Source organism: Suncus etruscus, chromosome 15, assembly GCF_024139225.1.
Source record: "Suncus etruscus isolate mSunEtr1 chromosome 15, mSunEtr1.pri.cur, whole genome shotgun sequence".
Lineage (NCBI taxonomy): Eukaryota > Metazoa > Chordata > Mammalia > Eulipotyphla > Soricidae > Suncus > Suncus etruscus.
The window spans coordinates 40,082,032-40,097,273 of NC_064862.1; the positions used below are offsets into that span (position 1 = coordinate 40,082,032).

At 39.2% G+C, this 15,242-nt stretch overlaps 1 protein-coding gene across 2 annotated transcripts in view; it reads right to left on the minus strand.

Annotated features, from left to right (window-relative positions):
* Positions 1-15,242, minus strand: part of ACTN2 (actinin alpha 2) — an 86,824-nt gene that overhangs the window by 24,310 nt on the left and 47,272 nt on the right. The window contains exons 7-11 of one of the 2 annotated variants that reach the window (XM_049789041.1): positions 12,468-12,549; positions 7,545-7,630; positions 6,005-6,097; positions 3,914-4,144; positions 136-283 (exon numbers count right to left, since the gene is read on the minus strand). In XM_049789041.1, the coding sequence (XP_049644998.1) occupies positions 136-283; positions 3,914-4,144; positions 6,005-6,097; positions 7,545-7,630; positions 12,468-12,549 (640 nt within the window). Of the gene's footprint in view, positions 1-135; positions 284-3,913; positions 4,145-6,004; positions 6,098-7,544; positions 7,631-8,875; positions 8,962-12,467; positions 12,550-15,242 lie in introns of both variants that reach the window. The other variant, XM_049789040.1, reaches the window with a different exon arrangement.

The following is a 15,242-nucleotide window of genomic DNA, read 5'->3' on the forward strand; positions in this document are numbered from 1 at the left end:
TGATCCCTAGCACCATGCATGGTCCTCCAAGCCCACCACGAGTGATCCCTGGGCACAGAGCCTGGAATAAGCTCTGAGCAGAGCTGGGTGTGTCCTCACTCCTCAAAAAACCACATAGGAACCTGTGCTACTTACCATAAGCCCACGTTTCATGCGTGGATGCCTTCTGCCGAAACTTCTCTGCCAAATGTTCCAAGCGCTCCAGCCTCCGGATCTCATTTAGTAACCATTCCTCATAGCCTTTTTCTGCCTGTTCCAGCCTCTGCCAGGCACCAGCAATATCCTGGGATGGTTTGAAGATAAGCCAAGAGGTGTCTGTTATGTACCAACCTTTTTCCAGGTTTTTGGACTACAACTGGTGGTCCTCTGGTGTCATTCCTGGTGGTGTTTAAGGGTTCATACAGTACTGCTGATTAAGGTTTAACATTGCTCAAGGGTCACCAGAACTAAATTTGGGGTGGTGCCAAGTAGAATCAGAGGATCAAACTCGGGTCCTTGCACATGCAAGGCATGTGATCTATCCCTGATCTATCTCTTTGGCATCCAGATTTTTTTTTTTTTTGCTTTGGTTTGGTTTTTGGTCACACTTGGTGGTGTTCGGAGTTTACTCCTGGCTCTGCACTCAGGAATCACTCCTGGAGGTGCTAAGGGGACCATAGGGGATGCTGGAGATTAAACTCAGGTAGGCCGCATGCAAAGCAAATGCCCTACCCATTGTACTATCACTTTGGCCCCTCTGGGTTTTAATTTCATGACCAGGAGAAGTTTCAAGGAGTTCAATTCAAACTACACTAAGGTAGCAATCAACTACTAGATTCTGATAATCCATGTTCTAAGTCCTTCCATCTTTGGCTGGGAAGGTAGCTCAAGTGGTAGGACACATGCCTTACGTGTATGAGGCCCTAAATTAAACTGGGCACTGCATGCTCCTCTATCCCCCTCCAAAAGCCCTGCCAAGAGTATCTCCAGTGGCTCTACTAAGCAATGTTGAATAAAAAAGAAAAATAAATGGGGGCAGAGAGAGAGAGCACAGCAGTAAGGCGTTTGCCTTGCACGCAGCTTATCCAGAAGAATGGTGGTTTGGTGGTGCAAACATCCCATATAGTCCCCTGTGCCTACAGGAGATATTTCTGAGTGCAGAGGCAGGAGTTAACCCCTGAGCACTGCCAGGTGTGACCCAAAAACCAAAAACCAAAAAAGAAAGAAAAAAAGGAAAAGAAAGAGCAACAACTTAAAAAACAACAACAACAACAACAACAACAAAAGAACAAATAACACCATTAATTTTCTGCCCTGTGTAATTTTCATGATAGTGAAGGGAGAAAGAGAATAAGTTATTTATTTTTGGTTTTGGGGTCACACCCGGCACCTAGCTTACAGGGATTACTCCTGGCTCTGTGCTCAGAAATCAATCCTGGCAGGTTTGGGAGACTATATGGGATGCCAGGATTCGAACTGGGATCCATCCTGTGTTGGCTGCATGCAAGGTCAACACCCTACTCTGTGCTTTCATAGCTCTGTCCCCAAGAATAAGTTATTTAATCATAAGTTCATTCAGTGAAATGTTGTCATGGAAAATCTAAACAAGGCCAGGTGATCCTAAGAATCTGTGGGGGAGGTTCTGGCAAACAGGTTCCTTTGAGAATACCCCTCTGAAACCAAGACCTTAATGAGAGAAAAACTTAGCAGTGGGGAATGAGAGCTTGTTGTTACAAGGGAACAAAATCCAAGGCTGTGAAGGGACCATAATTCCTCACACTTGAAGAGAACCATGGTAAGGGATGAAGTGTGGGAGACCATTCAGATCCAGCAAGCCTGAAGTTTTTCTGAGTTTTACTAAGTTTTTCTACATATTTTGGTAGAGGTTTGGAGAAGAAAAAGGAATTTTAGGGAAGAGAGAAAGGGTCAGTGAAAAGTTACTTTAGACTATAGAGAGATAATACTTGGTTGGCACAGGGCAATGGCAGAAGAGGTGGAGAGAAGGGCACATTTAAAATATAATCTGAAAAAAAAGAAAAAAAAACATAATCTGGAAGTACAGTGAATGGAACTGACTGAGAAACTGGATGTACCAAAGTGACCAAAATGCCACCCTGATGTGGGGGGGGGGGCATTAGTAACTTAGCGGAGACAATGCTATTTACTGAGAAAGATTGGTTGCAGGAAGACCTTGGGTATGTGAGGTTTGAAATGCTTTGAGACACCCAAGAGACTAGATAAGCCTGGAACCTGGGAGAAATATGAACCAGAAATGCTGGAATTGGGGGGGGGGAATGTAAGTGCTATTAAAATCAGAAACCTAAATGAGTTTCTGGGAGGATTATGAAGTTAAATAAAAGACTGTGAAACCCAGGAGCTGTCCATCCACAGACTAGCGTAGAGGCAGAGCTTTTAACAGTCATTGGAAAGACACAATTGTGGGGGGAAGGAATAACTTCAAGAGCAAAAGGCATCTCAAAAAGAGGACAATAGATAATGGCATCAAAACTACAGAAAGTCTGAAAAATTAAATGGTGATTGAATTTTATCAAGATGGACATATTTACTTCTTATGAGAAAAGTCTCTATGGAACAAGGAAATCAAATGACAGCAGGCTGGAGAGTGAAAGAAAGAAGAAAAGGACTAGGACAGAATTGAAAACAAGCAGCATAGATGGTAGATATTTGAAGAAAGAGAGTTACTGCTCCTGGAGATCTGCAATCAAAGATTTTAACTTTTGTTTTCCAGATTCTAGGGTACTTCTATATGCTGATATGAGTGGTTTGGTGAGCAGAAGAAACTGATGATGTGAAGACAAGGAGATAAAGATAGAACCAAGTCTGAAAGAGAGGAATTGGGGAGGTGGTCAGAGCAGAAATTAAGAGTCGCATAGGATGCTGGGATATCTAAAGAGGAAAGATGAGACCAAGTCTTGAGGAAGGAAGTAGAAGATGCACATCATTTATCAATAACTACTAAGGAATCCAGAGAGATCCAGAGATAGAATAAGGGTTAAGGTGCTGGCCATACATGTGGCTAACCCAGTTCAATACCTGACATCACATATAGACTCCTGAACATCTCCAGGAGTGACCCTGAGCACAGAGCCAGGAATAATCCTTAAACGCAATCTGGTGTGGCCTAAAAATAAACAAATAACACATAAAATCAACCAACCAAACCAAAAAAGAAAAAAAAAAACATGCTACTAAAGCCTGCTTTGGGATTGTAGTACAGGGGTTAGGGTGCTTGCTTTGCATGTGGCCAGCCTAAATTCAACCCCCGGCATCCCATATGGTCCCTGAGCACCACCAGGAGTAATGCCTGGGTGCAGATTGGAATAACCCCTGAGCATCACCAGGTATGGCTCAAAAACAAACATCAGGCATGATGCAAAAGTTCTACAAATTAAGGAAGACTAATGCTAAGAGAAAAAATATCAAGTATTAAGTAGTTACAAGGCCAGAATTATATTAATAGACTTAACAGAAAAGACATGAGAAATCGATGTGTCCTCTTCAACTGTCCACTACAGAAAGGATTTATCAACTAAAAAATATCAGCTGTCTAGTATTATCATTTTTAAAATGTACAGTTATATAAACTGGGTCTGGAATAACTGGAAGATAATGAGAAGACCATCTACCCTTTCTCACATTTCAAAACTCAGGTAAGTATTACTGGTGGACATTTCTTATGAGTGCATTGATAAAAATTAATCTTTGAAAAAAATTACACAAAGTATGCAATAGTTTTGCATTGCTAAGCTGACGATGGTACCCAGCTGATTAAAATATAGCACCTCATTCTCCTTAAACAGACCCTCTTCTGTATTGCTCATAGAAATGCAATACAAAACAGTGGGTGTTTTGTATCAAAATCCTGTACTCTTCAAAGAAATTCGGTTATAAGTAAAAAAACTGAGTTACTCACCGACACCATCTTGCCTTCAGAGGGCATGAAGGCAGGGCGGTTGCTGATCCTCAGTTTAGTCTGCAAGGTGTTGAAGTTGATCTCCAGCTGACACTTCTCCTGAACCTTTGGGGGCTTGTGCTTCCGACGGTAATCCCGGAAGTCCTCCAGTTTTTTCTGCATGGCTTGCATGGTCTTCTCAGGGGTTCGGTTCTCAAGCCAGGGGATCGTGCGACGAATCCATTCCAAAAGCTGCTCCCCAAATACAAAGATTCTGCTGAGCACACCACCAAACTGCTTCCCCCTCCCCCATTTGAAAGCACAGGTATCTAACACTTTGGAATGGGTTAACTTGGTGTTCCTAAAATTTCAGAAACAGGACTATCATACTCCTGTCTGAAAGGAGTAGGAAGGCCATTTTTTGTGCACAATAGCACAAAGAGAACTTCAATGTCCACCCATAGCTACCCATGATCAACCCCAAAGATAGCATACACACGTTGAAAACTTAAGGTCAACAAAAGCCATGTTTCACAAAAACGTGACATTTACAGGAAACTTGAAGACCAGACATTAGCAGACAAATGCTGAATGGATATTTCAAATAAAAAATAATTACAATAACAAAATCCTAACATGGAAGAATGTACTGTAATAAGATTAGCAAAAATCAAGTTTAACTTAAAATGTATTTAGATTTTAATACATTAAAATCTAATGAGTTCATTTGGTACACATATTTGTTATGGGACTAAGCCAATGCCAAAGTTCATTTTAATTGAATGTATCTAGTTTTCAAAGAAATTCACATGATAAAAAAGAAAATAAGAGTGAGTTCCTAAGGATGAAGTGCAAATCGCCCAATCCCTGCTTATTATACATCACTACCAAGTTCTTAGATCTAAACTATTATAAAGCCACTCATAAGTGAAGGACCATAAAAAGGGAGGACATAATTACTGAAGATCATCTGTCCTTCAGTTCTTGCCATGTGTCAATCCCTGAAGGCTACTGGCATTTAACAATGACATCAAAATAAATTTTCCCATAGCAGTAGTATGAAAATAAAACTCAGTATTATGGACTGGCAAGATCTTTTCCAAATGTCCTAACACTTTTTCCAATACAGACCAAATAGGAAGTACATTAAATCACAGCCAAAACGAGTTGGTCTCTGAGAGCTGTCACAGTGATTGAGTTCCATTAGGACAGGATGTGGCTATGAATGACACTTGGCCTATGACTGGTCTGGGGAAACTGTGTAGTAGCAGTAAAGAGACGACATAGTTTGTATTTAGGCTCTGATCAGAACAAAAAGAAGAGCATCATGAAAGTGCTATCCTAAGCAAGAACTGTGATGAAGATTTGAAGAAAAACATCAGAGAAACTATGCTCAAGTGTTCTGAAAGGAGGCTTATATCTCCATCCTATTCTCTTTAGAACTTTATACACATACAAGGCTGAGCCAGGTCTCATATAGGCTGTATCTGCTCCTTTGGTGTCATGTTACTGTGTGGAGCAAAGATTCTGAATATAAAGATTATATTGTGCATGAAGTCAGTGGCCAATGAGCAGCTGGGAAAAAAAACAAGTAATGCAATATCATCCAGGGGAGTCCAATGCTAGGGTTGAAAAGCTGAGGATGGAATCACAATCTACTTCTTTTATTTCTTTGGTTTGGGGGCCGCACCTGGTGGTGCTTATTAGGTTACTCCTGGTCCTGTGCTCAGACATCACTTCTGGTGGTGCTTGGGAGACTATATGGAATGCAAGAAATTGATCCGGACTGGATGTGTGCAAGGCAAATGCCCTACCCACTGTGCTATCGCTCAGCTCCCACAATCTACTTCTTAAAACATGCAGATTTTGGAATGGTTGGAAAGACCATAAGGATCACTTTTGTGCTGATCATTATGTTGCTACAAGATGGACAGTCTCTGAGATTAAGTGTATTGCCCTACTTTTATTCCACTTGAGATGAAAAAAATGCAAAGAAAAAAAGGTTTGACAATCTGTGTTCACCCTCTGTGTCTCACCCTCTGTGTGTGTGTGTGTGTGTGTATATAGAGGTGGGGTAATGGTTAGGACTGCAGGTCATCCCATTTCCTTTACCTCACTTGCTAGCCTCTCATATTCTTCCATCAGCCTCTCATTCTCTTGATTCACAGCAAGAACCTTACATATCCTGTTAGCCGCTGTCTCAGCCTGTAAAACACAATAGGTAAACAGGACAGCTCTGTCGACAGGGAGGTGATATACAAAACTGAAGGTGGTGGGGCATGGGAGGGAATGAGGAAGATGGCGTGCTGTAAATGGTGCAGATTCTGGGTTAGGGTGGAGAAAATTGAGCATATATGGCTGTTTAATACTATGAAGCAATTCACACCTTTTTAATAGTTTTCACATAGACTTACACAGCAGGCGGAATATACTGTAGGGAATAATGGGGAGATAACATTAGTCTAAAACACATACTTTGGAAAACATCAAGCAAGTTAGTAACAGAAATAAATGAGTCAAGGACATCAAAATCACCAGTCCCTGAATTCTCAACTGAGCATTCTACTAGTCTCTTAACTACAGGGTGAGGAAATCAAAGCAAAAATTACAGGATCCTGAATACATAGGTTACTGCTCTTGAATTCACTCTTTCCCTCTTCTCTTGAAAATAAGATGTTGGATTTTCTCTAGGGAATTCTTACACAGGACTGAACTAGCTATATAGGATTCTACATAACCAACAGATGTGATAAATATATATATATATATACATATATATCAACAGGGATAAATATATAATTCTCTATTGTTACTCTGGAGAAGGGAACTTGGGCCTTGAGTCATGATCACATGATGAATCAAGTACATCTTGCCTGTTTGAATTGTCAAGCTTACCTAAGCCTGTTCCAAAGTATCCCTTCTGAAAGCCAGAAATACAAAAACAGGCTAGACTGCAGTTTTCCTCATTGGCTGTGGATGGCCATAAAGGGGATCACAGAGTTATATACTTTGTCTATCCCAGTCTACAGGGATTCTCTGAGTAAAGTTGTGTCAGGGAATAAGCAGGAAACAGATATAGGTAAATATAGGAGAAGTCTAAAGGACATTTACTCACAGTAATCCCTCTGACTGTTTGTCTTAATGAATATACTTCTTTAAAATGTTTTATTCCCATTATTCCTTTGCTATTTTAGGTAAGACTAGTTTGAGAAGTGTTTGAACAAATATTGAATATGGAAAGAAACTTCTATACAGAGGAGAATAGAAACACTGAAAAGAAATCAATTACTCCTTGTTGAGTCTCTCTTCACTGCTCAATAAATGTAGTGTGGTTTTCATGGCATTCTTTTTCTTCCTAAGGCATAAATGTTTATCACAACTGACTAAAGAAATGCATCAATCTCTTTAAAGGAATGACAGATAAACAAATAAAAACCACACCAGAACTGTCTAAAATTAAAGCTGTTACCAAAAAATATATTCAGTTTGGAACTTGGCATACAATCATTATAGAACATGTAAAAAGATTCCAAGGTAAGATGTGAAGCAAACAAACACAAATCCAGGTAGTCTGCATGCACACACAAACATACACAAACACACAGTTAAACTGATGCAGAAGAGCTGCACAGCATAGACATGTGTTGAATACCTGCTCTGCTCCCGCAAAAGCATGATAGAAGCAGGAAACGTATGTCATGATAGCTCTTTCATCAGGTTTGGGAGTGTTCACAATGTCTGAAGTGGGGGAGAAAATAACACAGAAAACAAGCACACGTACAGATGAAGAGTAGAAACCAGGGTGAACAAAGGGAAGAACAAATTGGTTTACACTGACTGGTTTTCTGTGTGTTTCTTAGGCCCCATTTCTAAATCTCAGCCAGGCTTAACAGCTCTGATGCGGTTGGGAAAGAGGACGGTCTTGAATCAGCCTGGCATTCCTATAAGAACTGTGTGGGAACCATCAGAGCTTGTCATCACAACCCGCCCTTCCTCTTTTGACTGTATCAGGTCATCTGCTGCCATTGCTAGGAGCCATGATGTTACTTTGGGAAATTCTGGGAAAATTAACACAGACCTAAGTACTCATAAATTCCCTAATATCTCTTGTCATTTATCCACCCCACCCTCAGTATTACTGGCTTCCTGCTCTGTGGATGTGGTCTTGGTGTGCAAGGATGAAACTCACTGAAGAGGACACATCCTTCCATGCTCATACATACTTACCATACCATTAATAGAAACCACCAAGAGTAATAAAACACCAAAAGAGAAGGTTATGCACAGCTTGTACTTAATATGATACTTGCTATCATTTTTGTATGAGCTGCAAAAATAACCAATAAGAAGAAAGAAAACAGAACCACGTGAACACAAATCCTTTTTGCTGCTACCTTGGAAACAGGACTTAATGAGAAATGTTTTTTTTTTATCTCTAAACTCAAATTAGTCACTGGATAGTGAAGTTAAGAAGATATCTTGTAATTTGCCAAGGTGAAACTTAGTCATTGGGCCTTCAGAGAATCTTTTTTTTTTTTTTTTGGTTTTTGGGCCACACCCTGTGACGCTCAGGGGTTACTCCTGGCTATGCGCTCAGAAGTTGCTCCTGGCTTCTTGGGGGACCATATGGGACGCCGGGGGATCGAACCGCGGTCCATCCTAGGCTAGCGCAGGCAAGGCAGGCACCTTACCTCCAGCGCCACCGCCCGGCCCCGCCTTCAGAGAATCTTAATAGAAAGGACATGGGCTTGTGTAAGCGTGGAACCTTCTGGAAAACAAACATGAATGGCATACTACTGCATGGACAGAAAGTTTCAAAAAAAAAAAAACTAGACTATAAAAGACAAATGACTGCTTCCTCAAAACTGAATGGGTCTCCTTCTTTGAAGGAGAAAGGGGAAAATAAAAAGAGAGAAACAAAGAAAAAAAAATCAAGACACAGAAGGTGAAGGGTGAGTGGTGACTTGTGCTTTACATCCTCACCTTCTGTGCACCAGCAAAAGCATGATAGTAACAGGAGACATAAGTCATTATGGCTCTCTCATCGGGTCTGGCAGTATATACTAAATCTGTGTGGAGAAAAGAAGGTTAACCGCTCTGCTGTCCTAAGACCAGCGGGCTTTGCTAAGGGCTGCTCAGAGGAGTCAAAGTAAATGAACTAACTATCCCCGCCATCCCCAATCTCTGCACACTATTGGGTTTTTAAAACTCTGGCTGAAATCAAAGAGGTCACACTTCCACACATACAGTTTTCTGTTCACTTCTGAGAATTGCCAAAACACAAAAGAAATTGCCAAAGATAAGGGCATGGCTAATTCAAGCAAATGGCATCTGTGGCCAGAATTAGATCTGCAGAATTAAAAAAAAAATACACACAACATTCCTGGAGACCTTCTGTTCTTTCACAGTTCAATACATAATATATGCATCCACTAATCTAAATCTGGGGGCTCACCTTTAAAAAAAGGCTTGTGAAGAAAATTTTAAAAAAACGACACTTCCATACCCTTTTAAAAACAGGAAAGACAAGTCAGATGAGAAAGAGTTTTGAGTGTTTTTATTACACTCAAATGAGTGACCCTGCTAGCTAATCAAAAACTCATCATTTAAGTTTCAGAGACCAATACAGATAACAGCAAAGTTAATAAGAGCAGACAGGAAAACCAGGATTCTCAAAAAAAAAAAAAATAGAATATAAGAGACCAGTGTGTGCCATCCAAGTAAAAGAGTGGCAGGAAATAAGACCAGATTCATCTGCAGTATTGGCAGATCTGAGCAAGGGAAGCAACGAGATACAAAAGCATCACGCATGGGCATCATCTGTAGGTAGTGATAAAGAAATGTACCTAAATTGGTTAAGTTCATAACTCTCAGGCCCGGAGAGATAGCACAGTGGTGTTTGCCTTGCAAGCAGCCGATCCAGGACCAAAGGTGGTTGGTTCGAATCCCAGTGTCCCATATGGTCCCCCGTGCCTGCCAGGAGCTATTTCTGAGCAGACAGCCAGGAGTAACCCCTGAGCACCATCGGGTGTGGCCCAAAAACAAAAAAAAAACAAAAACAAAAACATAACTCTCTGTAGAAGATTCACAAGAGAAATTAATTTGAAAACAAAAAAAAATAGTGAGCATTTTCCCCGAGTCATTAAAAAGGAAACAGGGTGAAAAGGAAGAGTAGAATGACAAGAGAGGGAGGAAAAGAACACAGATCTAGCACAATCCATAATCCCTGAAGGAAAACCAAAATGCATAGTTGCTTTCTAAGACCAGGACTCAGAGACTAAGGAAAAATGTAAAGAATCAGAAAGAATATTAGTATGGCAAACTAATAAGGACGATGATACTGAACTCATCCTCAATTCTGCTATATGACAGAGGTTTTAACAAACAAAAATGAATTTACTAAATGTCTCTGGTTTTCTCCTCTCTTTAGTAGCTTAGCTATTAAATTAAGTGGATAAAGTTCTATCAACTTTAAGTTGGTAGAACATGTGGAAGATGAATGGAGCACACAAATGTAAACTTACATTGGAGAGGTATTTTACAAAAGTGAATGTATTTTATAAAAGGAGAAGGGGACTAGAGAGGAATTAAGGTACTTGCCTTGCTTGTGGCCACTTCTTCATCCCATATAGTGCCCTGAGCACTATCAGATGTGACCCAGCCTCCCTGCCCTCAAATAAAGCAAAAGAAACTTTTCTATGTTATTGTTACTAATTTTCTCCCTACAAAGAATAATTTTTCTAAAGAGTATACTCAAATATCAACACCCAGCAATACAGATGTTGAATAAGATGACTACATCACTAGGTAGGAAAAATTAGAATCCTATCTGAAAGTTTACTGTTAGAGGTTAAAATTTTCCCCAAATATATGTTTCAGTCTTACTCCCTACTAGGTGTAAATGTCACTTTATTTGGAAGAAAGGTCTATGCAGGCATAGTCTAGTTAACAAGGTCATGTTGGGATAGGAAAGTGTCCTCAATACAATATGCCTGGTTATTTATAAGAAGAGGAAAAGAGACACCAAGACAGATGTCGGAAAGACAGCCATGTAAAAGGCAGAGTCAAAGGTGGGATTGATGCTGCTATCTGCCAAGGAATGCCTGGAGCTTCTTGAAAGCTGGAAGAAGCCAAGAAGGTTCACCTCCTAGAGTCTTCTTAGGCAACTTGGCCCTGCTAAATCCTTGATTTCAAAATGACAAGCCTATGAAACTGCAATAAACTTCCCTTGTTTAAATCACCTGTTGTGATAATTTGTAATAGTCACTATAATGCAATCACCAAAAATAGGGAGGAATCGATTATTATTTATTAATTACAATCATATAATTTGCTTTTCCCCAACGATGCTAACAAGGGTTTTCCTCTATTTCCCAGTCAGGAAATAACTGCTATTAACACGCACAGAATGTAAGTTCCTGGAGGGCCTGGCCCTACCTTATACATCTTATTATCTCCTATGGTATCTAACAAAGGATGGAGTTGCTCTTAGTAAGTGCTCAATGTACAATAGGTGCCAAGTAAATTATGAACAAGTGAAAAAGGAATAAAAGCTCTATATATCTGTGCTACAAGTAGTGAGCCACACATACAATTCATACAAATTAAGGTACAAAAGGTGTCTGAAACTAGTTCCCAGGAGGAGAAATGCTAAACTGAAAAAAAAATGTTTATTTTTTTCAATTTAAGGGCACTAAATATAATTCAGGTAAAGTAAAAATGAAAAGTATAGTTTAAAAGGTAAACTGATACCTAACTTCCTATATTTCAAGTTTAGAACTTTTCTTTGGAAGAATTTTTTCTATGCAGAATTTTAAGTACACCATAGATTTATTTTCTAAACTGGTCACGATGAAATAATAGAAATTTAGTGTGTTGTAAAAAAAATAAATAAAAATAGGAAGTTTTTAAGATAAATCACAAAAGAAATCATTATTTTTCTACTAAAGCTGAATCTTTTAGCAGATCCTTTCCAGTTTTGCTTGTTCTTATACAGGATTGAAAGAGAATTTTGTCTCTTTGGGCCACACCCAGCAATATTCAGAGGGAGTGCTCCCATCTCTGTGCTCAAAGATCACTGCTGGCAGTACTTGGGGGAATCATAGGCAGTGGTCGGCAACCTTTTTTTTTCAACTGAGCCAAATCTCGCCAAAACCATGATTGAAATTTATTTTGAGAGCCACACAGGGCGCACACTGAAAGAGGCTAGGAGCAGAGTTCTGACTCCTGGAGCGGCCGCCCGGCACACAGAAGAGCCAAATTGAAAGTGTAAAGAGCCACATGTGGCTCGAGAGCCGCAGGTTGCTGACCACTGTCATAGGGGATGCTGAATATTGAGCCTGAGTCAGTGGTAAAGCAAGTGCTTTATCCACTGTACTGTATAACTCTGGCCCTGAAATATATAATTCATCAACAAGCTACACATACAATTCTCTAAGACATAATTATGTGGTCAATGGAAAAAACTTCGTAGGAGTCCCATATATTTCATATGTTACAGATCCCCCTGTGTACACATGACACCATGTCATTCAAACTTTATCAAATTCATTAAACATCATCGTTTTCATCTTACCTTCAGCATCTAACATTTTTGGAATATCCAGGTGCTTCTCTGCAATTTCCATGGCCAGGTTGATGTTTCCTACGGGGTCATCCTGCATTGAAAATAGCAAAACCAGTTTTGAAAACCTTGTACGGTGGGATAAGGGAGAAGGCCAGGGATCAAACTTGGGCCTCAAACATGCAGAGGCAAGCAATCTACCATCAGGCTACATTGCTTCTTTTATAATTGGTTTTGAACAAGACAGAGAAAAGTATTTTTTTATTGGTATGAAACTTTCCAATCCACACTTAATCAGAACAATATTAGTTTCTTAATTTTTTCCCACTGACTTCAAACACTTAAAAAAGTGTAAAGAAATCAAACAGAAGTCACAAAATTCCAGGCACACTTCAGTTCATAATATGTGAGCAAAGAGCTTAAGAAAACAAGTGCTTAGTAGATAGAGGAAAGGTATCAGGTATTTTCTCATGGAAAGGAGAAAATACTCTGAACCCATTCAAGTTTATTTTCAATTCTATTAATAACAGAACTGTGATCAAAAAATTCCATGAAACATGCATTTGCTAACCAGAAAGTTGATCATTAAGTCCAACACCCTAATCTGACATATGCAAAAATCAAAGAATAAAGAGGTGAAAAAAACTATGATTAGGTACTACAAGATGGCAACAAAGAGCACAAATTATGTTTTAATGATAGTAAAGCTTAAAAATAATTCAAAAGTGGAAAATGTTAACAATTTTTAAGTATTTTTAAAGTATTTTTGTGCTTTATGTTTGACTTCTACTCATTAACATATATCAGACAAAATAAATTTAACCAAAAGTCTATAACTAAAATGCTTAAAAAATTTAGACTACTTTAACAATTCTTGTTTTCATTTAAGAGATTAGCTATTATGAATTGAAAGAGGGTTTGTTGTAAGACAGAAAAGTGAAAATGAAAAGGAAAGTTAGCTTGGGATAACTTTAAGAATTTCAACATCAAAGCTACTTTCACATTTTAGAAACTGTAGTGCTTTGCAGTGTGCTTGCCTGATTCTAATAGAAAGTAATAATTACAAAAACAGTCTTGGTGCTCAATAAAGAAACCAAAATTAGCTTCCTGGTGTCCTGGCACATACAATTATTTAATTAAAAAAAACATTTGTTTGACAACTAAATATTTTGACAAAGCATATGATAATTTCATTAAGAAAGGCTATATCATAGTGAGTCTTATGTACATCTCACTACAAATGCTCACATAACCAAACAGCTAAGTTTCTTTTCTTTTTAATATATGAGAAAATTTTCAGCATTAAACATACAGACTAGTGGTTCTGTGAGTGTGTTTTTGTTTTGTATTTAGGCCACAGTCAGCTGTGCTCTGTGCTCAGTGAACACTCCAGGCAGGTTCAGGGGACATTGTAGGATGCTGAGAATCAAACATTGGTCAGCCATCTGCAAAGCAAGAGCCTTGCCTGCTATCTCTCTCTCCAGCCCCAGACTAATAATTCTGAGATTTTGTAACAGTTATCATTTTGACTAAAATCTATCAGCATTTTCTGGACTCAGCCAGTGATCATGGATAGATGACTAACTTCTTATTTCCTTCAATTGTAAAAGTGGAATAATAATAGTACCACTTCCACATGCATTATATTTTTACTATTATTAAATTCAAATTAATATGTTTATGTTATATAAATATAAGATATAGCATACACACCTATATAGATTTATAATGGTCTAATCTGGAGCTGTGTAAGTTTCAGCTGCTATTATTTTTTATCATCTTTTTACAAAAAGCCCATTGCAGATGACCAGTTACTACATGTTTTTGGCCTTTTGTAACAAAAACTGGCCCTTATAAATTGCTAATGAAATGAGGTCTGTATACGACATGCTTGATTTCTTTTGGGGAAAGTGGTAGCCCTGGAGTCCAGCCCAGAGTCTCATACATTCTGGACTACAGCCAACCTTTGTTTGATCCCAGCATCCCATATGGTTCCCCAAGTACTTCCAGGAGTCCTTCTTGAGTGCAGAGCCAGGAGTAGCTTCTGAGCATCACCAGAAGTGGCCTCAAAACCACATAAAAAACCCAAATATAGATTCATACATACAAAGTAAGCACTGATCAATATCCCTACCCATGAACTTTCTAGTGTGATCCTTATTTATGAGGTAAAAATTATTTGAAAAATATAAAATGTCCAAATGTTTGAAACATTTCAAAAAAAAAAAAAAAGCACAGGCATAAGAGGATTGTATACTTTGAACAAGTTGAGAAATGTGAGTTTCTTCCTGCTTTGCTACCATACTGTGGAATTTATCTTCAGGATACAAGTGTATTCTTTAAGTGCTCTCCTATGGAAACGGGTCAGGAGCAGGGTGCTGGACAGGTAACCAACCACACCACACAGGGATAAGGCAGCATGCAGCAGAGCCAGCTTCCACACCAAAACACAGCAACACAATAGGCTTGGTTAGATAAGGAGTAGATAAAGAGGCGGGATGTACAAGAGGAGGATGTACCAGAACTGCCAATAGTGCTTTATGCAACAGGCAATGTTTTCAGTCTTAAATTTTCACACAGCACTATTTTGAGGGCAGCATAAGGGGTCCTCCACAAAATGTAAAGGGGCACAGATTGCTTTTTTTCCCCCATGTGTGTGTGTGTGTGTGTGTGTGTGTGTGTGTGTGTAGGGGGGAGGGATGTGCTTGTGTGCAACACCAGTGGTGCTCAGGGGTTACTTCGTTGGTTCTTGGAGGACCATGTGACTGGGGGAGCAAGTCCAGACTT